This window comes from Ambystoma mexicanum, chromosome 8 (assembly GCF_040938575.1).
Source record: "Ambystoma mexicanum isolate Mex_15411 chromosome 8, UKY_AmexF1_1, whole genome shotgun sequence".
Lineage (NCBI taxonomy): Eukaryota > Metazoa > Chordata > Amphibia > Caudata > Ambystomatidae > Ambystoma > Ambystoma mexicanum.
In genome coordinates, this window is record NC_090929.1 from 1,092,512,407 (window position 1) to 1,092,540,014 (window position 27,608).

A 27,608-nucleotide genomic window follows, 5' to 3' on the forward strand; every position below is an offset into this window, starting at 1 on the left:
AAATTCATGGCTAGATGGCCCAGAACCAGAGCTGCATCGCCTCTCTGCACAGTGGGAGGGACCCCCGCCCCCACCTTTTTGTTGAGGTAGTGCATGGCCACTGTATTGTCCATCAGAATCAGGACATTCTTCCCCTGTACAGATGGCAGAAAATCCTTCAGGGCTAGCCTGACGGCCCTCAGCTCCAACAAATTGATATGGAGTCTGGACTCCAACAGAGACCAACGACCACTGATTGTCAACTCGTTGGCATGAGCTCCCCATCCCGTGAGGGATGCTTCTGTCACGATCGTTAACTCCGGCTAGGGTAGCCAAAATAGAGCCTCCTTCATCAGATTGCCTTCGACGGCCCACCACAGAAGATCCTGGGCGACCGAGGGCGGCACCTGAATGGGATCCGACATCCTGCCGGAGGACTGTGACCACTGCATCTTGAGAGCCCATTGCAGAGATCTCATCCGCAACCTGGCCTCTGGCACCAGTAGAATGCAGGATGCCATGAGGCCGAGCAACCTCAAGAAGTCGAACGCCGGGAGACTCTGGGCATGTTGAAACTTGTGCACCATCTGCAGAATGTGATGAGCCCTCACCCGGGGTGGCGAACACAGCCCCAGGGGTGTGTCAAGCACTGCTCCGATGCACTGGAGCTGCTGGGTAGGTGTCAAGTGGGACTTCTTTAAGTTGAGGGAGAAGCCCAGCTTGTGAAGAGAGTGGAAGGTGACTGACAGATGATGCAGGACCTGCTTGGGAGAGCGCGCCCTGATCAACCAATTGTCCAGGTAGGGGTAGACGTGAATGCCCCCTTTCCTGAGATACGCTGCAACCACCACCATTAGCTTGGTGAAGACCCTTGGGCGGAAGTCAATCCGAACGGCAGGACCCGAAACTGAAAATGCGAGTCGCCAACTGCGAACCTCAGGTACTTCCTGTGCTTGGGATGAATTGGCACATCAAAGTAAGCATCCTTGAGGTCGAGAGACACCAAGCAGTCCTGAAGTTGAAGGGCCTGGAGGACTTGAGAGAGAGTAACCATCTTGAACTTGTCCTTCCTGAGAAGCTTGTTCAAACCACGCAAGTCCATGATGGGTCTCAATCCCCCGTCTTTTTTCGGGATAAAAAAATATGGGGAATACCATCCCTTGTCCGTCTCCGCTACAGGCACCAGTTCTATGGCGCCTTTCTCCAGCAAGGATTTGATTTCCTGCGCAAGGAGCGGATCTCGACTCTTCAAAGAGCTTCCCCGGTGGATTGTTGTGAGGCCTCTGCTGGAAAGGAAGACAGTAGCCGTGGGCTATGATTTCCAGAACCCACACATCTGAAGTAATAGCATGCCATTGTACAAGATGATGCGCCAGCCTTCCCACAACTGGCGAACCATGGGACATGGCCTCATGACTGAGCTGAGGCGGCTGCAGCAGTGCCTAAGGGCAAAGAGTAAACTGCCCGAGCGGCTTTGGCGCCTAGAGTACCTTGTTTTCCACCTCTGGTACTCCGACGTTGGCCCCCTTGACTGGCAGTTCCCCTCGATCTACCAAAGGAAGAGTAGTATCGAAAGGAACCTCCCCTCCATTACTGTCCCTTAGGAAGAAAAGGCGGAGGTTGACGAACTGCAGCGCTCAACGACTTTGCTGCAGCATTGGAGGTCTGCAACCTCTCAAGGCTCTCGTCAGCCTTGCTGCCAAAAAGATGGTCACCATCAAAGGGCATGTTGAGAAGCCGGGACTGTACATCAGGAGCAAACCCCGACTTCTGCAACCACGCAAACCTGCGCATCACGGTGCTCGCTGCCATGGACCGGCTGACACAGTCTGCCACGTCCAGAGCCGACTGAACGGATTCACACATGGCATCCTTGCCATCCTGAACGAGGGCAAGAAAACCATCCCGTTCCTCCCCTTCGGGAATATGTTCAGCCGCCAAAGAAACACAATTCCACAGAGTGTGAGTGAATGTTGCAAAGGCACAAACGGAGTTGGCTGCCTTTAAAGCCATACCTCCAGATGAAAACACTTTCTTCGCCCAACTGTCAAAGCGCTTGTCGTCCCTATCCGGAGGGATGGTAGGGTACGCAGCCTGCTTTGCTGGGGCCATAGCCGCCTGCACCACCAAACTCTCCGGAGTGGGGTGCAAAGACAAGTAGCCGGGGTCGCCACTGGCTGGACGGTATTTTATCTGTAGCAACTTATTCACTGCGGGAGACTCTCCGGAGCAGTCCAAGCCGCCACCACCCTTCTTTGTAAGGCCATATGAAATGGCAGCACCGGGTCAGTGGGTGGACCTTAGTGTCCAAAAATCTGTCAGGTCATCCTGCAGAAAATCCACAGGTGCAGCAGACCACCCCAAGTACTCCGTCACCTTCGACATGAGACGCCTGTACGATGACTGTGTCTGTACCAGGCTCAGGCTTGCCAAACTCAACCTCCGGAGATGTGTCCAGACCACTGGCGTCATGCAAGGATTGACGCAGGTCTTACATCTGGCTATGACCGGATAACAGGTCATCAGGAACCTCAGGAGGAACAAACCCCTCCACATCTGACCCTTCACTCACCTCTGAGATTTAATCCAAAGGCTGGAATAAATCCCTGGATGAGGGTACAGAAAAAGCTTCAAACACAGGCCTCACTGATTTACTCAGGACCTTCCTCTGGGTTTCCACCAGTCTCTGGGGCACCTCCAATAAAGCCTCCTCAAAAGGCACTGAGGGAGTCGACGGAATCGGCGTCCATCGGGCGAGGTGCCAAACGGCTTCGACAACGGCTTCGAGGCCAGAGCCCCGAGCGTGTCCTTCGATGGCCTTGGCGCCGAAGACTTCCTCAGAGGCGGAGCCTCGAGAGAGCCCCTCGACGGACATGGCGCTGATGGCATCGATGCCTTCTTAGAAGGCCTCACAGGCTCCAACGGTCTCGAGGGCGACAAGGACCGGGACCTGGAGCGGGCATGGCTAGAGCGTTCTACCTTGTCCGATAGGTACCTCGACGGCTCCCGATCATGCCGACCACCCAAGCCCAAAGGCGTGCGAGCGGTGGCCCTAGCGCGTTCTTGCTGGCTTCTCTCGAAGGCGCGGACGGAATGGAGTCCTGCGATTCGAAAATCACCATCTCCTTGCGAAATGTATCCCATTCCGCCGGAGATTAATGCTTGTTGGTGCAAGCTACCCGCCGTCTGGCAGAGTCCTCGGACGAGGACGGGGAAGGTGACCGGTGATGGAGCTTCCGAGAGTGCCTAGAAGAGGCAGAGGAATGGCGGGAACCAGACCGAGACCACCCCTGGACTTACACCGACGCGGAGAGTCGCCCCTTGAATCGTCGGTCGAAAGCCCAGCGGATTTCGATTTACGGGGTTTGGAAACCCTACCTACAGATAACTTCTTCCGCTCCCGCAAGGCCTTTGACGTCAAAGACTGGCATTCATCGCAGTCATCCGTAGCGTGGTCCTCGCCAAGGCACCACAGGCAGACGTTGTGCGGGTCTGTAAGCGACATCTTGGAACCGCAGTTGCGGCACTTCTTGAAGCCCGACCTCGGGGTAGAAGACGACTAAGACATGATTCTCACAATAAACCAAGAACGAAGAACCGATTCAACAGGAGAAGATCCGAGGCGCGCCGGGATTCTGAAGCAAACACGTTTGCGGAAAAAACGGAACTGAGGCTACGGGTGTCGTGCGTCCTACTTTTAACATCCGGTGACGTCGGCTGTCGACGGAGGCCCTTGAGTGACAGCGTATCGACGTAGGACGTAATTTTATTTCCGAAGCAGCACATCTGTGGTGATTACTGTCATAGATGTGGAATACGTCAGAGGACACAATCCCTTCGAAACATGTGTTTCAGAGCCCACTTCCAAATGTTCTAGGACAGTTTGGACAGCCCTGGAGAGTGAGTGCCCCCTTATTTGTTCAGATAGTACATGGCCATGGTGCTGTCTGAGGATCAGGACCGTCTTTCCCTGCAATTGAGTTTGAAAAGCTTTCAGCACTTTGAATACTGCTAACAGTTCCAACAGGTTTATGTGGTTGGATGCTATGTCTGACAACCAAACTCTGTGCGCTGTCTGTTGAAGCAGGCAAGCTCCCCACCCTTTGAGAGATGCGTCTGTAGTTAGAGTGACCTCCACTGCGGGGGTGGTGAAGAATTTCCCTTTCAAGAGGTTCTCCTTTGACTACCACCGTAGCGAGAGAACGAGCCTTGGACGCATGCTCAAGCGTGCGTGAGGAACCAAATAAATACATGACGCTATCATTCCTAACAATCGCATAGCCTTGCGTACCGTCACTTCTCGACTGGCTACATATTGAAGGATTTGAAACAGCATGTTTTGGACCCTCGCGTTGGAGGGGAAGACGAGGCCGTCCTTGTTCAAATTAGAGCGCCCAGGAACTGCCTGACCGGGGTCTAGGCTGGATTTCTTCTCGTTGATTGAGAATCCCAGACTGAATAAAAGATCTATTGTTCTTTGGGTATTTGACAGACAGGTTTCGTAAGAGTCCCCCGTTATGAGCCAGTCGTCGAGGTAAGGATAAACCGGGATGGATTGCCTGCACAGGTGTGCTGCTGCCACTGCTAGTACCTTTGTAAATACACTTGGTGCAGAAGCTATGCCGAAGGGTAGTACCTTGAATTGATAGTGTTTGTCTTGTATCATGAATCAGAGGTATTTTCTGTGTCGGGCAACATTAAAATATGAAAGTATGCATCTTTCATGTCCAGTGTTGCCATGTAATCCCCCTGTGAGAGCAGGGGAATTACTTCCTGCAGATCTAATACAGGGCGCATGGTGAGATCCTTTTTGGGTACAAGGAAGTACACTGAATAAATACCTTTGTTTATGTGAAAGAGGTACGACCGCTATAACTTCCTTTTCTTGTAGTGTCTCGACTTCCGAAGAAGGATACACAGATGGTCTGGCGTCAGTCATGCGTGTGGAGGTCTGAGCGTTGGGGACTGGCAGAACTCTATACAGTACCCGTGGGCCACCGTCTTCAACACCCACTGGTCTGTAGTTATCCCCTCCCATGCCTGAAGGAATTATGTTAGCCGGCCCCCGACTGGGGAGGCACGTGAGGGGACCCGGATCTTCGGGTCATTTTGAACCTATGGCTGGGGAGCCTCTGGGGGTAAAGTTCCGGCCCCTTCCTTTCCCACAACGCTGAGCCCTTTGGGGATACATGGTGGTATATCCGCTGGTTCCTTGTGGAGAGGACCAATTGTTTCCCGAGGTGTACTGGTTTTCAGGGAAGCGTTGGCCACGAAAAAGGCTCCTGGACCCTGTTCCTCATCTTGTGGAGGGCTTTTGTGTGATTTGATCTAGCGTCTTCAGGATGTCATGCTCCTTCTTTGCGGTCTTGAGAGCTTCGTCGACTGCTCTTCCAAATAGGTTGGATTCTTCCAAGGGTTTATTAATAAGTGACACTTGAGTTTATGGCTTGAAGCCAGAGTTTTTTAGCCAAGCGTGTCTCTTTAGGAGGGTGCCCTGAGCCAACGATCGACTCGCTGTCTCAGCGGAAACCAAAATGTTCTTGAGTATACTTTGGTTTACTTGTCTGCCCTCGGTTACCGTGGACAGAAGACAAGTCTGTAGCGGTTGGAACCTCCTGCAGGCCTTCCTGTAACATGGCCAGTAGCGTCCGCGTAGCTGGCTAACGAGGTAGTATTGTTAGCAATGCGCGTAGAAAAGGCAGCTGTAGCCGTCACCCTCTTTCCTAGGGCATAGAGTCTTTTACACTCTTTGTCAGGGGGTGCCTCCCCGGTTGACAGGGGAACCCCTGCCCTTTTCCTTGTAGTGGTCACCACCAGTGAGTCTGGGGTGGAGTGACCCCTTATATAAAAGGGGATCAGAGGGGGAAGGCCGAAATAGATTTTCAATCCTTGGATTAACTGCTCTTGTGAGGGCAGGTGTTGATAACGAGAGAGCCAGATGCTTTTTAATTGAGTTTAGAAGAGGAATAGCCTGGCTGGACAGCAGTTTCTCTTTAAGAATGTCCTCTACAAAGTCAGCCTCAGGAACAGCTTCATTGGTGACGATCTTGAAATGTTCAGCTGCTTTGCGTAACATGGCGTTAAACGTCATTTGATCGCCCACTGGAGAGGGTTGTATAGTGGGAGTGGTCTGTGGGGAATCAAAACACAGGGTATCAGGATCTGGTGAAGGATTTGGAGACTGCCAAGGCGGAGGGTCACCCATATCTGGGTTTTCCCCCACCCCTCTGAGGGATCAAGCATGTCCAAGACTCTTTGATCCCTCTTAGGAGGAGGATGTGTACACGTACGACCTCACTGAGGAGGAGGTTCCTGCAGACAATCAGGATAATGATCCTTTCATGAAAGGATCATTATCCTGATTGTCTGCAGGAACCTCCTCCTCAGTGAGGTCGTACGTGTACACATCCTCCTCCTAGGAGGGATCAAAGAGTCTTGGAAATTTAGCCACAGGGACCAAAAGGTCTTCATCCTGTGGTCTTTTGGGGGTGGATTGCTCCGAGAGGGCTACGAAGCTGTCAAGCCTCTCCATACAACTCTCACATTTTTCCCTAGTCCAAACAGAAGACCTAGAGGGGTCTAGATGTGGAAAGGGCTCCTGTATACGATCCTCTGACGCCAAACGTCGAGATTTTTGTCTCAACACCAAAGAAATACCCTCTTCGCCATCCGATAACTATTCCCGGGTGACCGACAGAGGTTGCGTGTCCCTGTGCTTCTCCTTAGGCTTGGCAGAGGGTTCCGGTATTTCTTTCAGCCTATCTTTTGATTTCGACGAATCCTTGGTCTTCCCCGTGGGTGTCGTCGAATCCTTTGACTGTCGCTTCTGAGCGTCCGCCGAAACAATTTTTGCAATGCTTTCGGTAACGTCATACGCAGTAGGGAGACGCGTAGCCTGGGCCTGCGGTTGTGTAGTTTTCGGCAGAACCGGGGCCTTGTCGTCGACAGACGCCTTCTTACGATGTGTCTCGACGGGTACTTGGAATATTGGGGGTAGTGCCCTTCAATTTAGAGTGCCCAGTCGCTAGGCTCATCTGCGGCTGCGGGGATGGCTGACGGTCGGCGGGCACGGCCGAAACTTCTGGTGTGCCCATTGGTTGTGTGTTTAGTGAGTTGAGAGTGTTTGTCTTTGTCGCCGGGGTGTACAGTCCCCATAGCAGCGCCTGAGCTGTGCCTGGCGGGGCTGGGGACAGACGACGCGGAGCGCTCTGCCGAAAGGTCAACAACCTCCGAGTCGGAGGCCTGCCTGTTGCTTATGCCATCGTCGCACTCGGCCGCTGCGGCAGTGCGAGAACTTGACTCGGCCTTCGACATCCTGTAGGCCACCCACCGCTTGACATGGCGCTCCTTAAATGTCTTTGGACGGAAGAGCTTGCAAACCGCAAATCTTTTTTGTCGTGATCAAGGGGAAAACAACGGTTACACCGTCGATGCTCATCTCTCCAAGGAAATTTGCCCTTGCAAATGGGGCAACACCTAAATGGAGTCCCCTCAATAGCTGAGGATAGGGAAAGGGAGGAAAGGGAAAGGCATTCTCAGATTTTACAGAAATGTCCATGCCGACCCCACTCTCCCTACTGTGTAGGCCGCCTGGAAGGCCCGGCCACGTGGTCGGCAACGCCGACTGGATCACCGTCCGTCGAAGGTCCGTGGAGGTTTCGGTGGGGATCCGGAACAGCAGTCGATGGGAAGGACAGTCCGGGTGATCTTAAATAATAATATAATATATTCGACCAAAGGTCGATGGAACAATTAACAATGTTTCTGGACGAGCTCCGCTTAAGGCGACCAGTATGCTGGGCGAAAAAAAACAATCTGAGGGTCCTCAACGCGTGAGGGATTTTGGGTACACTACACTTCACGTTATGGATAGTGTTACAGGCACGCCCATTTATTTATTTGAATTTGTAAAGAGCCCACTGCCCTCGGGCATCGTGGCACTGTTAAGAATGCTTGCTTAGTTACACAAGTTTAGTTAGAAGGCATACATGCATAGATGATAACTTCAGTCAATTACAGTAAGAGCATAACAGTGAATACATAGATTGGTGGGCAAGTATATGGTGCCAGCCACATCTTACATGGCAGCAGCTACATAAAGTTGCAAGGTCAGCTTCGGTGGGTAAGAGCATGGTGCCAGCCACATGTTGCATGGCGGCAGCTACAAACAGTTGCGGGGTCAAGAATAGTATGCATACATTAGTGCTACCTAAGGGTCAAATGGCGGCACCATCTCATGAATGTGTGGTCATGTTCGATGGGCAAGTGCGTGGTGACCGGCAGATACATAGGAGAGCAGCTACAGATAGGTGCGTGGTTGGTTTCATACATAGAATAGCATGGGGCCAGTCCCTTATTGGAGGGTGGCATGTGCATACTATTACATAGGTTTAAACCAACGGGCACTCGCCTAGAGCAAATCTCATGGAATGGCGGGCAACTACATACACTTACTGGGATGGGAGGAGAAGGGAGGAAGGAACGACTAAGGGGTAGGTGAAGGGGGTAGGGACAAACATGGGCAGCCAGGGGGGTGGAGAGTGTGGACATGAGGGGGGAAGGGGGGAAGAAATACAGGGGGCAGCAGGGGGAAGATTGAGACGTGCGGGGGCATTGGCAGGGGTGGGGGGCATTCACTCATGCTGTGAGAAGGGGGAGGGGGGCATTCACTCGTGCTGTGACCAGGGGGGAGGGGGCATTCATTCGTGCTGTGACCAGAGGGAGGGGGTAGGGGGCATTCACTCACGCTGTGATTAGGGGAGGGGTAGGGGGCATTCAATCGTGCAGTGACCAGGGGGAGGGGGTGGGGGCGTACACTCACATGGGCGACCAAGGGGAGGGAGTGGGGGGCATAGACTCACACTGGCGACCAAGGGGAGGAGGTAGGGGGCGTACACTCACACTGGCGACCAAGGGGAGGGTGTGGGGGGCATCAACTCACGCTGTGACCAGGGGGAGGGGGGCATCCAATCACACTGGCGACCAAGGGGAGGGGGTGACGGGCATTCACTCATGCTGTGACTAGGGGGAGGGGGTGGGGGCGTTAATTCGTGCTGTTAGCAGGGGAGGGGGTGGGGGGCATTCACTCACGCTGTGACCAGGGGGAGGAGGTGGGGGTATACACTCACACTGGCGACCAAGGGGAGGGATGATTCCCTCATGCACGCCGTCAGCATGTTGAGAGAATGTGGCGTTCAATATTGTTCATCTTGCTGGGTCATCCCACAACAGCCGATTCCGTCACACCAGATGATAATGTGTTGGGCCCACGTAGAAATTGCGGTTTTTGGGAGTTTCACTATGGGAAGTTCTGAATGAAACTTTTGTGGGGGCCACCCCGTAGGATTCCAATCAGCCACCACCCCCCTGTTGCAGTAGCAGCATGGTATCTGTGAACGCGCTTTTTAAATCCAATTGCAATGCAGAGTTCGTAGGTTTATGGTTTCAGTCCGTATGTGCGTACTCCATCCGCAGCGGGAGCATTGGAGGAGGCAGGTTATGAGCTGGGGTTTGTGGGGATGGGTACGAGCGGTGAGCTGTCGCACATGTCCTTCTGGGGGTACTTTGCCAGTACCAGTTGCTCCGTTGTTTCTGGTGCGGGATGATGATGATGGGTCCGGGAGGCGTGCCAAACAATCCATGGGGGTGCAGGAGGGGACACAAGCCGTGGAAACAGCGCTCTAGACTGCCCGGTAGGGCACTGAGCTTTCCCCTTGTCCCAGACTCACCCATCGTCTGGAAGTCGGATCGAGCTTGGCTGTGGTCCACTTCGCTGCACTCTGGTGTTTGTGCGGCGCTTCGCCCTAGGTAGAACCAATGGCGATTCGTAATACCAGGATGGCCTCAGGGCAGAGTTCTTCAAGGCAAGGCTCTCTTGTGGGGTGTTTATTGAGGTGGTACGATTGTGTCCATCGGGATCTTCCCCACTCGTTAGTGTATCCTCTGATCAGGATCCGTGCCGCACTTACTAATGAGCAGGGAGATCCTCACCGAACAGTTCTGGGGGAACGGACCACCACTCGGGCCGCGAGTCGGCAGCCGGCTCTGCAACGCCTCCGGTCCTATGCCGCTTCCCGCATAGATGGGCTGCAGGGTGCGGGACTCTTCACAGATGCTCCGTCAGAGCCCAGGCAGCGCCCACCGAGGACAGCGCGCCCAGTCTCCGTTTCATCGCTGACCAGGCCGCACACAGTTCGCAGCAGTTCGTCTCCGATTGCAGACGCCGACGATGGTTCTCCCCTTGTGCGTGTCCGATTTTAGTCAGGTTTTTTTCTCAGACGATGCCTCACCCTTTCACACAACTGGTGGTCGTTCAGGTGCTCTGATTATTCGAGCAAATGGGGGCACATTTGCGGTTTTGGGGTGCCAGGGGCGCAGAGAGGCTTTAGATTGCTCCCTTCATCCGCACCCCCTGGAGAATCGTCCCCTTTCGATTCTCGAAAGACAAGATGCAGTACTCTGCAGTGACCACTGATGTCGGACTCTATGCACAGCATGTGATTCTAAGCAGATTAATAAGCATCAGAAATTACTTATATCATATCCATACACCTCCCAGCACTGAGACCCCAAGTATTTGTTTTTTTTATTGTTGCCTTGTTAGGCGCTTATACAGGAAGCAAATACGGTTGCAAAGCGCCCACAGGGCAACAGGGAGGGGACAGAGGATGATAGACAATGAAATGACAAGAATGTTAAATATTTAAATACTACAATATAAGAAGAGACAATGTGGAGGGGACAACAAACCTACTATGCCTTCTGAGTGTTCAGAACGTGCAAGTGCAGATGGGAGTGGGGCATGGGATAGGTGCTTTGGTGCTCATTGAGAGCAGCTGGTGAAGTGCTATGAAGAAAGAAAGGTATGTGCAACCTCCAGTGGTGGAGGGTGAGTCGAGGCAAGTGCAGAGGATATACAGCAGCAGGGAAGATAAGATGTGGGAGGTCAGGGCCCTGCACACCAATCAAGCTACTGTGCGATTAGCAGGGGAGCAGGAGGGAAGGAGGGAAGGAAGGAAGGAAGAAAGAAAGGAAGGAAGGAAGGAAGGAAGGAAGGAATAAAGAGGATGGTCTTGAGGCTTTTGAACCAAGGGCCTTCACGCCGTACCCCTGTGCCGTTGATGGGCTGGTGAAGCCTGCAGAACTCATTTTATGCTTTTAGCACCGTCAAGCTTCGCGCCTTAAGGTACGAATAGCAATTGAGTAAAATACCCGGCTGTGGATTGCTTTTCTGACCTATTTTCATTACTGTTATGGCATTGTTTTAGCTGTATGAAGAAATATTTTTCATTTATGTGACACCTTGGCAATTGTTTTACAGCTTTGTAAACTTTGAAGCAAAATTAGGAGACGTTTTCAACTTCCTAAGTCGCAAAGTCTTTCCAGATGGGTTTACAGGCGCACAAAGGTTAAACCTGAGACGTTATGCATCCAATTTCTTTCCAAAAGGTGGGTATATTTGGATGTTTAATGTTTGACAATCACAATTCAGGGTGAGGTCCAATTTTGCGTACACATTTACTGGTGTGTGTTCTGAGCGGCTTATCGATAAACTCCTAATGAGTCCTTATGTGTTTAAGTTATTGGAAATGTTTGCTTTCATATGGACAGTCTTCGCTTTGGTCGCACAGTCAAATCAAGGAGATCATCATGGGACTGTTCCGATCGTTCCCGCCGGTGAAGGTGCTGCCCCGGCATGGGAACACAACGTGGTGCTGACTACGCTCACGGGGGCCCCTTTCAAGCCTATACATAAAGCTCCGCTCAAGTTCCTGTCTTGGAAGACAGGTTTCCTCGTGGCCATCACCTCTGCCAGGAGAGTAGGTGAGATCCAGGCTGTCCTGCAAGCAGCCTTATTTCACTTTCCATGAGACGAGGGTGGTGCTTTGGACGCACCCCTCCTTCATGCCCAAGTTTCCGTCTGAATTTCATCTCAACGAACCCTTGGTGTTGCCTGTGTTTTTCCAACTGCTTCGTCGCCGGCTTAAAAGACTTTGCACTCGCTGAATGTGGCTCGAGGGCTGAAGTTTTATTTGGCCTGCACGAAGAGTTTCCGGAAGACTTCTCAGCTTTTTGTTAACTTTGGTCCTGTGAACCATTGGAAGGCCTTGTCCAAGGCTTCCATCTCCAGGTGTCTTTCCGGCTGCATCACTCATTGTCACTGGTTGGCAAACCTACCGCTGGCTGGCCGTCCGAGAGCCCACTCCACCAGAGCGATCGCTGCAACAACGGCATTCCTTGGTCGGTTGTGGGGCGGGGGGACAGTTTGTTGTTAGGTAAGGTTGTCCTGACAAGAGCGGTGGTGTAGAAGTGTATGGAGAGGGAGTCGCAGAGTGACTGAGATGGGGTGGATTGGGTAGAGGTGCAAGTGGGTTTGATGAATTCAGATATGATTATGTGGAGTTCTTTGCTGCGGTTTCCACAGTTGAGAATTTGTTTGTTGCAATAGGCTTTTTTTGGCTTTTCAGATTTCAGCTTTCTAGTTCCTATGGTGCAAGGCAAACATGGATCTGATGAGATCAGTTTTTGATGCTCGCCATTTGCGTTCTAGAGAGTTTTGTTTTTTGGCGTTCCTCAGTTAGGGTGTGCACCATTTGGGGAATGGTTCATTGCGTGAGGAAGCAGGCGCGAGGGAGTGAGAGGAATTGGTGATTAATTGAGCCAAGAGTTGAAAGAGTCGGTGGTTAAGAATCCGACAGGGGTGGATGGGGCGTTGTAGGGGATCGAAGAGGTAGGGCTTCGGCAAGGTCAGGAAAGAGCTTCACTTTGTTCCAGCATTTGCGGTCATGGGGGGAGGCCATGTGGGTTTAGGTGGAGGGGTAGGGGTAAGGATGGAGAAGGGGATGACAAAGTGGTCGGTCCAGATGAGTGGTTTGGGGGGGGGGATAAATAAATCAAGTCATGGGAGCTGAAAATTGCATCAAGGGTGTTCCCCCCCCTTGAATGGGTAGGACAAGTCATATGAAGAGAGAGGTTGAGCGCATCAAGACTGTCGACCAGTGGATGGGTCATGAGGTTGGTGGGAATGTCCAACCACATATTGAAATTTCCAAGGGGAGTAAGAGAGGGGCGATTTACTTGAATAGTGGCTACAGAAACACAGAGGATGTTGGAGAAATGTCTGTCGTAACCAGGGGCTCTGTAGATGAGTAGGAAGCTGTGGGAGAAAGTCAGAGGTAGCGAGAGTTTAACTAGAAGGGATTCACATGAGGTAATGCATGTCCGAGATTCGACAAGTGAGATGGAGAAATGAGAGTTGAAGAGGACTGCCACTCCGTCTCCTCTGGAGGGTCTATTGTGTGGGATCAGCGAGAAGCCGGGGGCGGGCAGAGGCTTTATGTGCAACAGGGGCAAAGTCATTGGAGAACCAGGTTTCGGTGATAAAGACGAGGTCGGGCTTGTCAGGAGACAGGAGGCCGAAGATGCTGTGTCTGTTTTTCGCAACAGAGCAAGCATTAAAAAGGATGCAGCTCTTGGAATAAAAAATGGGCCCGGACAAGCCTGCGGGTTATATAGCTGGGGAAAGGACTCAATACTGGCGAATCCACAGCTGATTCGCGGTCAGATTTTGCAAACGCTACCTAAATGAGGCAACATAGGGTTACAAATGCTGAGGCACAGCTCCAGTTGCCCGGGAAGGACGGCACCAAGCTATCATGGGGTTACATTGGCACAATTCCTCACAGGCAGCTTTGTAGGGCAGCAGAAAATGACTTTTTACGTGCAGTCAGATTTTGCTTCCCCTGCCATCATATTTAGCTATTGCTACATAAATGGCGCAACATAGGGTTAAAATTACCAACATAGGGTTCATGCAGCACTGCCCCGTACAACTACGAAAAGCACACTGTCAAAAAACGCCATCGGAAGCATTTTCTGACAGGTAGTAAAATCTGACGTTACATGTACCGTCAGATTTTGCTAACGATTGCATTTTACACATGTGCAGTAAGCAGGGAAAGCATTTTCTGACGATAAGCATTTTCTGGCGTTACACCAGACCGGAGACACCTTCGGCGAGTAAGAATGTGGGACCCAAGTAAAGCCCGAAGCAGTAGAAGTTGTGCAACATGTGGAACAAGGATCACATAAGCCGGCAAGTTAAACCCGGCATTCCGAAGCTTTGCGCGAGCACTGCCGGCAACAGTATCCAGCTTAATAATTACTTGCGTATAAGCAGAAGCGAGCTGAAGTTGTTAAATCCTTAACAATGGGACAATTGAGAAATGTAGCACTCACCTATAATCGGGTATTCACCCTTTGACTCGCGTGAAAAACAAACGCTACAGAAATCCATTGTTGAACATTTAAACCTTGTAAAACTTAAGTGGTCACATGTGCCTAATTTCACTTTTCCAGAGAAGAGTGAACGTTGAAGCTGTATTCATGCGAACAACAATTGCTTATAAGAACTGTCAAGTATTTAAACTTTGTATCTGCAGTTGGAGAGAGAGCAAGCATTGCCCAAGCCAAATGTTTCCTCTATTAAGATTGAAAGAGGCCTTTTCCAAAGCCAGACAACTTTTGTAACCAATACTGTTAACCTAATAGAAGTTCAACCTTGCCTAAGATACAAGTGCGCAAGCATTACCTGAAGCCAAGAGAGTGGCACCAAGGCTTCTGGGTAATTATTTTGGCTAACTATTGGCAGAGATATGAACACAAAGTTGGGGAAGGGAAACTTCCAGTTTATACGTTTTATTTGAAGCGGACACAACCTATATTGCCAAAGACTGTCGGAGGAAGATGAAGTGAGTCATAAAGGTAAAGCTAAGTTCCTGCTGTTGGTTACTGGTGGACAAGAGAGGCAAAGAGGCTGCCCCTTTGGAAGAGGGATATTTAGAGGAAGAGTGCCTTGCCTAAGGTGCTTAAGTACCTGAAAGTAAATCTTGTTATAACCGGTTTGAAGTCACAAACACTGAAGTTGTGGTGTTATATCTAGTTGTAAGTAGATGCAAGACTTCAGTAGTACAAGGGAAGTGGAATACTATTAGACAAATGAGGGTGTCATCATGGTAAACTGTGGTAGAAGTGAAGTTATTGAGGTAGAGGCAGCAGCACTGGGAAAGTCATCCTGACAAAGAGATCTATTGTAAATTCTAAACTTGTAAAGAGAGACATTATAACTGTTAACCAAGAACTGTGTTGCACTTTAGTTTGCAGAAGCTGTATTTCCTTTGAAGGAATAAGTTACTTACCTGTAACTCTGGTTCTCCAGCATTGGTATCTTTCATAGATTCACATGCTGTGAATATTCCCAGTCGCCAGGCTGAGAATCCTCGAAAACAGAGCACTTAAACTGAAACTTTGTCACTTTTGTGCTCTAGAACAGTCATTTTGGGTCATACTGCCCACAGCCAAAAAGGAACATCTCCATCAACTCCTCTCCTGTCGGGCATCTTCAGATTTGGCAAGGTCACGTGAGTGGCAGTAAGCGCTAACAGATGAGCCATGCAGGGAAGGAGGGAGGGCCCCATGTGAGTCTATATAAGATACCAATGTTGGAGAAATTGAGTTACAGATAAGTAACTCATTCCTTCTCCAGCATTGGATTGTTCATAAATTCATATGCTGTGAATAGATTACAAAGCTGTATTAATAAACAATACATAAGGGCAGAGGCAAGCTCCTAGTACAACTTACCACTGGAAACTTACTAACCTCATGCAAAAAGGTTCCTCAGAACTGAATGGCCAACTCTAGATTCTTCAGCCAAATCTCTGTCGACACAGTAGAACTTGGTGAATGTATGCACCAATCGCCAGGTAGCTGCATGGCAGATGCCAGGCAGTAGGATGCCGGAAAGCAAGGCAGTGATAGCAGCCACCATTCTGGTGGAATGAGCAGAGGGTCTAACCGGAAGGGGCCTGCCAGCCTGTCGGTGGCAGAAGAAAAAGCAGGTAGCAATCACCCTTGAAATAAAAGACTTCAACAAAGCCTTCCCGGGTCCAGTAGGGTAAAAAAACAATTGATCAGTAGAACGGAATTACTTAGTATGTGCCACATAGTACTTGAGGGCGCGCACCACATTTGGCGTGTGCAATGCTCGTTCCGCTGGAGACGTCGCAGTGCCAAAAAACACTGGCAAATCCACTGGTCGATTCATATGGAAGGTCGGGTTAGTACCAAGGACATCCTTCTCCTTGTGGAATGTCAAATAAGGCAGTTTGCAAGAAAATGCCTGGATTTCACCCACCTGCCTGGCCGATGTTATGGCCACCAAGAAGGCAGTCTTCCAGGAAAGATGCTTGATGGATGCCTGGTGCATAGGCTCAAAAAGCATATCATGAACTTTGAGAGCAGCACATTCAGTTCCCACGCTGGAGCTGGGCAATGGATGGGTGGGAAAGACCTAAATAGCCCACGTAAGAATTCCTTCACTAGCCTGGGACCATAGGGATGGTATGCTTGCGTAACGGTTGTATCTGGAAATTGCAGCTAGGAGCACTTTGATAGAAAAATGTGTCAAGCCCGACCGAGCCAAGGATAACAAATAAGGTAAATTGTCTTGTGGCCGACGGCATAAGGCCGCAACGGCTGGCTTCTGCACCGCACCTGGGAGTGTTTCCACTTGCTTTTGTAGCTTTTCAAAGTGGACGGAGCACTCGCCGGGGCCAGGAATTAGCAGTCTTGTGGGGGGATATGGATATAAACTCTAAGAACACAGGAGCCAGGCCGTCCGGTTGAGTGAGGCTGGGTCGTGGTGTAGTACAGCCCCTTGCTTCCTGGACAGGAGGATGTGGTATGGTCTCCACTTTAGAAGAGCAGCTGATGCCAGGAGGTCGGAGTACCAAAACTGCCCCGGCCACGCAGGGGCCACTAATATCAGTTTGCACCGATATAGTCTGAAGGTGTGGAGGACCCAGGGCACCAGCGGGAACAGAGAAAATGCATACAGGAACTTGCTCCCCAACTCCCATGGAAATGCAAAGGCGTCCCCCAAGCTCTACGGGTGGAGGAATCGGCTGGCAAAACTCTTGCACCGACTGTTGGCATAGCTGGCAAAAAAGTTGATCTCCGGTGTGCCCCAAGTCTGGAACAACAGGTGAAGTTGATCCACGTGCAGTTCCCACTCGTGACAAGAGTGCAATTCCCTGCTGAGGAAGTACGCTAGGGTATTCTGAATCCACGGCAGATGGAGGAATGAGAAACATTTGGATTCGCAATACCCAGTGCCAGAGGCCCCGAGCATTGTTGGATAGTTGTGGGGACCTGGTTCCCCCTTGCTTGCGGACATAAAACATTTATATTGCATTGTCTGCGTAAACTCGTACCACCTTGCCTGCTACTTGTGGAGGAAGAACTTCAGGGCTCAGAAAATCACCCGCAACTCCAGCAGGTTCATGTGCATTTTCTTCTCTTTGGAACAGAGGCATCTTGTGTGTTGTTCCGGACAGTAGGCGCCCCAACCTTCCAGCGAGGTATCTGTCATGATGGTGGCCTGATTGTCTGGCAGCCTGAATGGGGCACCCTTCACCAGTAGTTCCCTCACTGACCACCAGTGAAGGCTACATTTGAAGGGTTGTGTAAGAATGATGCAATAATCCCAGGACCCCGACAACTGTATCCATCGGGTGTCCATGAATTCTTGCACCGCCCACATGTGCAGCCTGCATTCAGTGATCAAAGGGATGCACAATGACATAATCCCCAGCAATGACTTGTAATTGCATACTGTTGTCATCTGGGCACTGCTGAGGCAGTGTAACTTTGCCAGATGCACTGCCACCATCTCGCCCAACGGCCTGGTGATGCAGGTTTGAGTGTCGAGTTTCACACTGAGTTAGAGCGCCTGCCTTGATGGCACTAGGCGCGACTTTGGGAACTTTATGGGAATCCAAGTGGTTGCAGACAATGGATGGTGGACGCCATGCTGTCTTCCGCTAGTGGGTAGGAGGGGGCTCTCACCAACCATTCGTCTAAGTACAGGTATGCGTGGATGCCATTCCGCCGTTGGTGTGCCACAACTGGTGCAAGACACTTGGCAAACACCTGTGAAGCTGAGCGCAGGCTGAAGGGTAGGACCTTGAATTGATAGTGCACTCCTGTCACTACAAAGCATAGGAAGCATCGGTGTGAGCAGCGAATAGGGATGTGAAAATAAGCGTCCTCGAGGTTGAGGGACGCCACAAAATCTCCTTGTTGCAGCTGGGACAGGACCTGTTGCAGCGTCCCTGTTAGGGAGAATTCTCAGAAATTTGCTAATTCCTCTCTACCTTAGAGACCCCCACCAACTTTGCTGGATTTTGAGGACTTGATTTATTTACCTGGAGAGAGAGAGGCCCTTTTTCCCCACTCTCCGATGTATTTTAATGTGATTTTGAACTCGGTTTCTTTTGGTTATGGAGTCTGACAAACTCCATAAGCATCATCTTTTACATTGTGTCACACAGCACCTTCAGTGCAGTGGCCCAGGGAAGTCTTTTAAAGATTTCCCAAAGGTTTAAATACCTTCTCTTGGATAACCTACTGTTTTCAAGAGCAGTAAAGTGAAATTGACTTTACTTACATTTGTAACTTTCTATACCCAGCATACACTATCTTACAATGGGGTGCTGGAGGGGTTACTTAGTATCCCCTTTGTCTAGCTTATCATGTAACATTTTTATGTTATCCTTTCCTCGATGAATGGCTGGTGGCAGTGGTTTACTTTGAACTACTGTGGTGTGCATTTACTGCGGGCTGCGTTTGCAGCTGCAGTAAAGCACCCAAGGGTGCCATTTTTGTTAAAATGGCCCGGTCTTCTTTTTTTGTCATTTCTTTGTTTAAAGGTCCTTCTTGGGATTTACTCTGCGCGCCAAACCATGTTTGGCCCCTTTGTTTGCTTTGCCTTTGGCGGAATTCACGAGTGAAGCCCGCCTCTGGCTCCAGGGTGTCTGATGTGGGCAGGAAGTGAGGGAGGTGCCCCAAACTCCCTATGCTTAGTCTCCTAGGAGACCCAAATGCACCCTGGGGTGATTGACCAGCTGACTGTCCGGCAAGGACAGCCAACCCAGCTGTGTGACTGACAGCTAGGCTGGAATAAATGGGAGAAACGGCACAAAAGGCAAGGCTTTTTGGCTTGTAAGGCAGAGTTGACCACTGGACGAAGGAATCCGAAGAAGAACTTGAAGAGGACGCCTGCTGCAACTCCTGGACCGTTGGTTTGCCTGGTGAAGTCCTACTGCTGTCCTGAAACTCCAAATTCGTATCGACAGAGAAGCCCCTGAAAGGACGACTTCTCCCCTTGAGTTGGTGGCACCAATCAACTCCAAAGTAAGCCACCTGGACATCCTCTCGGAGCTGGTTGAATTTCCACAGAGTTGCTGCTGGAACCGAAACGCCAGGGAGAGGAACACTAGATTGTGTGCCTTGCTTTTAAGCTGGCCAATAGCTCCAGGAAGATCCTCCAGACTCCCAGGAAGCAGGACGGACCGAGCCTGAGCCAACTCAACAGAGTGCTGGACCCCAGATGCAAAGAAAGTCCATCTCGACAGCCAGGAACCGCTGTGGTGCTGTTTACAGGAGACGTGGGGTGCTGAATCACTGAAGTGCCACTTGTTTGAAGATTGCTGGTTGCGGTCAGTGACCGTCCCATTGCAGTGCAGGAGTCCCCAGAAGTCGTCCCTCTTGTCCCCACGACTGAGGCACAGGAACACCAGGAACTGCAGAGCTGCACAGGAACAGAAGTCATCTGCTACACGTTTCTTCAACCCAAAGGTACTGTACATTCTAAGAGAACTTACCTCTTATTGTGTAACTGCACTTGTTCTCTGTTGGTGAGACTGGCTGTGGTTGCTCTGTAGAATTGCTGGTAGTTTCTTTACTTCACAAGACTAAACAGCTTGTGGCCCTACTTTGAATTATTCTTTTCTGCAAAGACTTAAAAACATTGTGCAAGACTTTTACCTTTACCATAGTGTCCTATTTACTAAAGTCACCTGAGGGTGTAGGAAGTGTCTGTGTGCCATCCCAAAAGGGTATTTACTGTTTTAGAAATATTAAGAGTGCTTATTTTGGAGTGTATTTGTGTGTTACTATTATATTGCCCCCTTCTGAAGAAGGCTTACTCCGACTGTTAAATAAATTAATCCTTGTTTAATCAAGAAACCTTGTAAGAGTTTATTTGAATACTAGTCACTGTGAATCTCTGTGCAACTCCCCTACAGCACATTGACCCCTCTTGAGATAAGCCTGGCTGCTCAATCACACTACCCACCTTTGTAGTACAAGCTTATACCAAACTTTGGGTTCCTATTGCCAGGAGGTCAGGTTGTTGTAGTGCACCCCGAGGGTACTGCCTACAATCTTGCCTAACACTGGTGGTAGGCGGTGAGGGTATATTGTAGAGTTGTTACACTATGAATTTACTTTGCCTTTGTTCCAACTAAAAAAACATCACATCATTCTTGTTTTTCACCTGAATGGGGATGATATATTTGTATATTATTGCAATTGCTGCAATTAAGGCAGGGGAAGTAACCTGTCTTAGGTTTTGTCAATGTACTCAGAGTAGGTTTTGGAGGTTTCTCAGCTTTAACTAAGATGTCTCTCAAGTTATGTTCTCTCTTATAAGCCATTAGAATTGGATTAAAGAATAACTTCTTAGTTTAGGTGTACAAATTCAAAACGTTCCAATTCTTCCTAACAGTTCTTGTGATGTGTTAAAGACTTAACAAATCTATTGCTGATTGAATATATGTAAGCTGTCTTGATATTGTGTGAAATCGAGGCACAACTGGTTCTACCCAGTTAAATGGTGTGCCGAGGCCAATGGTTTCTCTAGGTTGAGATCCAGCTCACTGTTCTTTCATTTACAACTCTTGTTCCAAAGTTGTTTTGTTCCCCTGTACCAAAATACAAGTTCACTCATGTGAACCATCTACATTTTGTATAATCTTGTGTTATCTGTATAGATTAACCAAAACAGCAAGAACAAGACATCAACAAGGGCCACAGCCAAATACCCCGATGACATTGGACAAACAAACATAAAACAAACGTTATGCCTTGCTTAACCTCCCCCTGCCCCCTCTAACCAGCTCATGTCTTCATCGTGATCCACCTTACACTACTCATACAAACAACCATCGCACAGAGCAGTAAGCTGCCTACAAACGTTCTGCATTTATGGAGCAATGTTATGGTTCACCTCTCTAGCCCATCACACTCCCACACCACCAGTGGCTAACCATGTCCTTGTAGCGCTGGCTTCAACTAATTGATATGGAGTGCTCTCCTCTGGATGAAACAAATACCCAAAACGTCCCTCGCACTACCCACCAAGAACTACAACACTGCTCATGACTCTGGGACTTTGCTGTCATTCATGACTCAAGGGCTTCTGGCCTTCAAGCATCAACTCCACAGGACTCACATCTGCTTTCCTTTCTAGCTATCAAGCTATCACAATAACTCCCCTGTCCCCCTTTTCTTGGAGGGCTATGCACAGCAAGGCCACCACAATGGCAGATGAGCACTATACAAAATCAATTTACATTACATAAAAATATTCAACAAACAAAAACGGAATGAACACAAACTTCTTGGAATCCTGAAGAGGATTCCTACCCAGAAAAGAATGGAATTAATTTAAACACAGACTGAACTTTTTCTCACCCTTGAGGCGATCAAATGAGGAAAAGGCCAAGTCATGAAACTTAAAGAGAAGGCTCTTCCCCAACTGAGTCAATCAATGACTCCTTGTGTATAGATCACACTGCCAACAGAAAATATTCTGGGCTCCAATTGTTACATACCGGATGTGGTGAACTGCTTCCCACACTCCCTGCACTTCAAGGGGCCATCTGCAATGTGAATCTTCAAATGTGCTTTTAGGTTGCCTATCTGCAAGTGCATAGAAATACGAACAGATCAGATTGTTGAAAGTAGCTGTAGACAAAACAAATGTGCACATTAAAATTACCAAAGCTATTTCACAAAAGCATCCTTCATACTTTGCTTTCAATTATCATTACACACAACCCTTTACCATGCACAAGAGACCTTAACCCTTTCAGGTACAGGATATTCCAAGTACTCTGAACTCATCCACAACTGGTATTGAGTGCTCAACTAGATGGTGGTGGGTTACCCAATTGAACTGAGGGAAGACTTTAAACAGCACCCTGTTAAAAAACAGTATGATGTAGTACTGTTAGGGAGATGTATCCCCTCTCCTAGTGTAGAGCCCCCACCCCCGCAACCCTTTTTTCTGGACTTCTGGACCTTTTTATTTCTCTCCTGAATGAGGGGAGCCTGTTCCCCTTATTCATTCTTATTTGCTCTGACTTTTGGGAACTCTGTTCTTGTTTCACCTTATGCTATGGAGTCTTGCTTTCCTCCATATCTCTTAAAGGGATCTGTGTTACGTATTTGCAGTACACAGCACCTTATGTGCAGTGTTGCTGGGAACCCTTAGGTTCGCCTTTTGATATTCTATGAATATCCTTAAAAACAACTGTTTTTAAGGATAGAGGGGTACTTTGTATCCTTCCCAAAAACTTAATTTATGAGAGGTTAGCACACAGCACCTTGTGTGGAGTGCTAGGGGCATATCTAGTATCCCCCTTCTCTCTGCTCCTGTGACTTTGTAGTCACAGTGACAACCCTAAAGTTAGGGCAGGTGGCAGTGGATGTGTTCTACCAACTTTGGTGCTATTTTTTTACCGCAGACTGTTTTCACAGCCTCGGTTATGCACCAAAGGTTCACCTATGTTCTAACATGGTGGCTCCTTTTGCCATTTTATGCGTAGTGTCCTTTGTTAGCCCTTCTTCTACCATTCTGCGAGGGGGATGTCTGAATGTGCGTTTTGCCTTTGGTGGGAACTGTGAGAAACCCAAGGCGTTTCTCCCAGTTTATTCCCAGGGATCCTTGACTCAGGTGGCCAGAGGAGGGCCGTCGCTCTTGGATCCCAACGCTGGGGGAGGATGAGCGAGGGAGGGAGGGAGGATCACCTTGGCTGGGGGTCTTTGGGGACTGCGGGAGGAGCACCCTCGGGCGAGACGAGGTATCTCCCTTTTTGCAACATAACCCCACCTGACATTCCCTCATTCGAAATAGGATACTGTTGACAAAGTCCCATTATGCCCTAATACCTTTCGGTAAAAACACAAAAACCCATTTATCCACCATCATACACTAACCCCTTCACCCAGTAAAAACCCCACCGTTTTTTCCATAATCACTCGGAAAACTATAACTCCCACAAACCCTCCACACTGTCTTTCCCTGAGCCATGAAGATTACTCATAGGAACCAATGCACCATGACTTCCTATGGGCAGTCTCCATTTTGGCCTGCTAACGATGCCTCAACCACTGACACTAGATGTTAGTTGACACTCCCAAGGAGTATAAAAGGTGGAACACACTCTGAGCGAGCTGGGGAGGCGGAGAGGATTGTGCTGTCCAGAGGAGCCAAGGAGAAGCTGCAGAGACCCTAGGAAGGAACCCTGAGAAGGAGGACAGGTTGCCAAGTTACTGGGCCTGCGAGTGCAGGAGAGGCTGTAGAATGGCAAGAGAGCTGTGGATCCAGGCAACCAAAACCAGTGGCAGTTGGAGCCATCTGGCAGGACCCAAGCCAAGGCGCATCCCTTGGAATAACAATGAAGCCCAGGGCTTTGAGGGGCAGGTGGTGAGACCCTGACCTCATGGACATCTCATTAAGACCCAGAGCAACTCCCAAAATCGCCAGAGTGCCAAAAAGGGGAGATAGCGAAGTGGGAGCGAAAAATACTTTTGCATTCTGGGACTCGAAGTCTAGAGGCATTTCTTTTTGATAAAAAGAAAAAAAGGCAGTGCACGAGAAGGAGCGGCTCTTCTAGAGTGGTGGCAAGCCAGGCAGAGGAGAGCAACAAGCCAGAGGGCTAGGGCCAAGAATCTACAGGCCAGAGATCCCCTTTCCTAGAAATCGTTGCGTCTCAGGAGCCGCGAGGGCTACAAACGCCAACCCAACTGGAGAGAAAAAAAGAGCGTCTAAAGTGCTACAAGGTTGCAAGCCACCTCCCGGGTGAACGGCAGAGTTGGGGTGGCGTGGATGCAACAAGACTGATGGCCTTGATTTTTACATCAAAAGACACAAAGGCAAAGAGCCTCCTTGACATGACCAGTGAGTCGAGAGAGCACAATGAAAGTCCGGTCTGTGTCCGGTGTGTGTTGGAGCATTTGCAACAGAAGAAGTAGTGAATGTTACGCGCAAGATAATAAGACGCGAGAGAAAGAGAGCCCAATGTTGTGAACTGTAAATCAAAAATGCTAAGTATCAGTGTAGTCCGGCAGAGAACGTATGCCCAATCGAAAGTCTCTGAGAAACGCTGCAAGGCTGCAAGGCATCAGGAAAGCATGAGAGGTCAGAGCCAGACAGAGGGAGACCTGTGAATTAATGTGATTTGAAGCTTGGGGAAAGGAATCCCTACAAGTGTTGCTTTGAGAGGTCCGAGCCCGACAGAGGGAGACATTAATAGTTACTCACCGTAATGACTAACGTACTCTTAGTCCATAGTCCCCTTTCCTCCATACTGCAAGGGCGTCCCTTGCTAGAGACAGGAGATGGATCCTTTTGCACCAGAAAAAACCTTCTTCCCCTTTAAATTTAGAGGCGCTCGGGGGTGCGGCCCAGGGAGAATGTGCCCCCCCGACTTCGCCCACCGGCACCACTCCTCAGTTCCCATTGACGCGTCGACAATATTTAAAATTGCCTAATGACACCAGTATCATTAGTGGGGAGGATGGTGGGACGTATGGAGGAAAGGGGACTATGGACTAAGAGTATGTCAGTCACTACAGTGACTAACTTTTAATTACTCTTACGTCCCGTCCCCTTTCCTCCCTACTGCATGGGCGGTTACAACTGAATGTAGCCCAAGGGCGGAGAGGAGACTCTCTTTAAGAAAACAGATTCCTTAGAACCGCCTGTCTGAAAGACGCATTTGACTTAGACCCAGCATCCAAACAGTAGTGCTTACAGAAAGTCGAAGGGGTGGCCCAGGTGGCCGCCCTGCTGATGACCTGCCAAGGAACCTGCCATTGGAATGCAATGGCCGTGGCCTTGGCTCTGACAGCGTGGGTGTGCGCGTTAGCTGGCAGTGGCTTGTGCTGCCCCTCATAGGCCTCCTTGATGGCTGAGACCATCCACCGTGCTATAGAGGCCTTGGATGGCCGATAACCGGGCCTTGACCCCCCCGAAGGTTACAAACAGCGCGTCTGACTTCCAGAAGCCCTCGCTCCTGTCCAGATAGAATTTCAGAGCGTGTCTAACATCCAAACAGTGCAAGACCCTCTGAGCGTCGTCCTTAGGGTCAGCAAAAAACATAGGTAAGACTATTTCCTCATTTAGATTGAAAGCAGAGGGTACCTTAGGAAGGAACACGGGGTGCGTCTTCAGGACCACCTTATCCTTGTGAAAAGTCATATAGGGTTCTGAGGCCACCAGAGCCTGGATCTCGCTGACTCTGCAAGCAGAGGTGAGGCCCAGTAACAAAGTGGTCTTAATGGTGACCAGTGTGATGCCCGCGGAAGCCATTGGCTCAAAGGGCTTGTGTGCCAAATGCCTAGCACTAAATTGAGATCCCACACGGGGTGTGGTTTTATGATGAGCGGGTAGAGCCTGGAGAGGCCTGCCAAATGTCTTTTGACTATCAGGTTGGAGGAGGAGAAGACCTCCACCTCCGAATTTCTGTAGGCCCCTATGGCTGCCAAATAGGTGCGGCATGTGTCTACCTGCACCCCAGAGCGAGCAAGGTGTGCAAAGAAGGAGAGTACATCATCCAGCGTGCACATAAAGGTGGTCTATCTCCGTAGAGACCGCCCAGTAACAGAACCTAGTCCATTTACTCTTGTACTGGCTCCTGGTAGCCCTGCTCTTAGCGCCCTAAATGATTTCTAGGTTGGCCTGTGAGAGACTCAGCGTGACCTGCTCAGGAACCATGCTGCAAGGGCTAATTTATGAGGGGCGGGGTGGATGACCCTGCCCCCCCCTGCTGTGCCAGAAGGTGAGCTGGGTACATAGGAAGGTGAATGGGTGGCCTGTCCGAGAGGCTGAGAAGCTCTGAGAACCACGGTCTCAGCAGCCACCACAGAGCTATCAGGATGATGCAGAGTGTTAGGGAGAATTCTCTCTTTAGGCTGAATTTCCTAATCTAGTGAGTCCCCCAGCAGCTTTGCTGGATTTCTGGAATTTGTTTTTTCTCCTGCCAAGAGTGAGACTCTTTCTCCCACTCTTAGACATGATTTATGGTGTTCCTTTGACTGTTAATGTGTTTTATGGGCTATGGGGTCCTTTACTCCATAGGGTCTCATGTGTTTTTACTGTGTGTACACAACACCCCCCGTGCAGTGACACAGGGGTGTCATAGTGACACCCCACCATAGACTCCATACCCTGGGACTGACTACTGTCTCCCAGGGCATGTAAAGTCACCATTGGCTTTACTAGTCCCAAATTATGAACAGAAACCAGTACAAACCATCATATTGTGGATGTACTGGTCAGGGCAACTTGATTGCCCCGGGGTCTGTTAGTCGAGGGGGCACGTCTCCGTCCCCCCTGATCGAGTTTTGGCTGGTGGCAGTGGATACTACTTTTTATATTCGACTGCGAATTTTCCCATTGTTCGAGGCTACCAACTTTAATTATTTAATTATTTAATTCTCATAGCCTCGAACATACCGCCGGTTTATTTATTTAATATTAATTCGCCGGTTGGTATTTTTTGCCAGGACTCTATTCTAAAATGACGTTTGTGTTCTCTTCTGTGACTCCAACCCAAGTCGAGCCCTTTGTTCCACTTTTTGGCGGGCTTCTCCACAGAAGTCTCCAAAAGTGGTGCCACTCTGTCTGGGTACCACAGGGGGTGTGGGAGGGGGTTTAGGCACCCTGGACTGAGTTACCTTGGTAACTCAAGTCGCACACTTGTGTGATTGGCCCAAGTGGTGAGCCGGCCGGCTCACCACTTCGCATGTTTGATTGACAGCTAGTCTGAGTGAATGGGGGTGTGCTGCATAAAAGCAGGGCTTTGGGGACTGGAACTTCATAAGTAGCCACAGGACCTGAGAATCCGACGAGGGAGAAGCTGAGCCGACCTACCACGACGACATGACCGGTGGAGCCCTGCGGAACAGACTCACCACTTCCCGACGACAGAGAAGATCTCCCAGCTGTAGAGGCTTCTTCCCCTGACTGGTGGGCACAACCAGTTTACCTTCTTTTCCACGCATCCCAGGACGTCTTGTGGTCGAATTGCCTGTGCCAAGCACCCCGGCAACCAACCGGATAGCCACTTACCACTGGACCGCAAATAAAAGGACCACTCCTTTTACCTGAGAACTCCGCGGCTGTTTTCTTCCCTGGCAGTGCAACGGACTCCTGTCTTCCTCCCCGACGACATACTCTCTTCCCCCGGATGAAGCACCGACTTGCATCCGCTGCCAGGAACAACTGCCCCCGCTGGAGTATTCTCACCACTTTAAGGTACCGTGTCCGCCAGGCCTCCATTTCTAAAGATTGCTTAATAATCCCTTAACCTTCTGGACTGGGCTGGCCGCCTTGACCATCTAACTGGTCCCTTTCTTTGGTCCAACTCTTTCTGAACCTTTTCAAGACTTTTGTGCACTTCAACCGTGTGACCTTGGACACATTTCGTTCTGATCCT

General features: G+C 49.9%; 1 protein-coding gene across 4 annotated transcripts in view; it reads right to left on the bottom strand.

Annotated features, from left to right (window-relative positions):
- The window catches only part of ZBTB17 (zinc finger and BTB domain containing 17), a 938,938-nt gene that overhangs the window by 402,043 nt on the left and 509,287 nt on the right, over nt 1–27,608 (bottom strand). For all 4 annotated transcript variants that reach the window (XM_069611094.1, XM_069611092.1, XM_069611093.1 and 1 more), the window contains exon 9: nt 21,717–21,804. In XM_069611094.1, the coding sequence (XP_069467195.1) occupies nt 21,717–21,804 (88 nt within the window). The remainder of the gene's footprint in view (nt 1–21,716; nt 21,805–27,608) is intronic.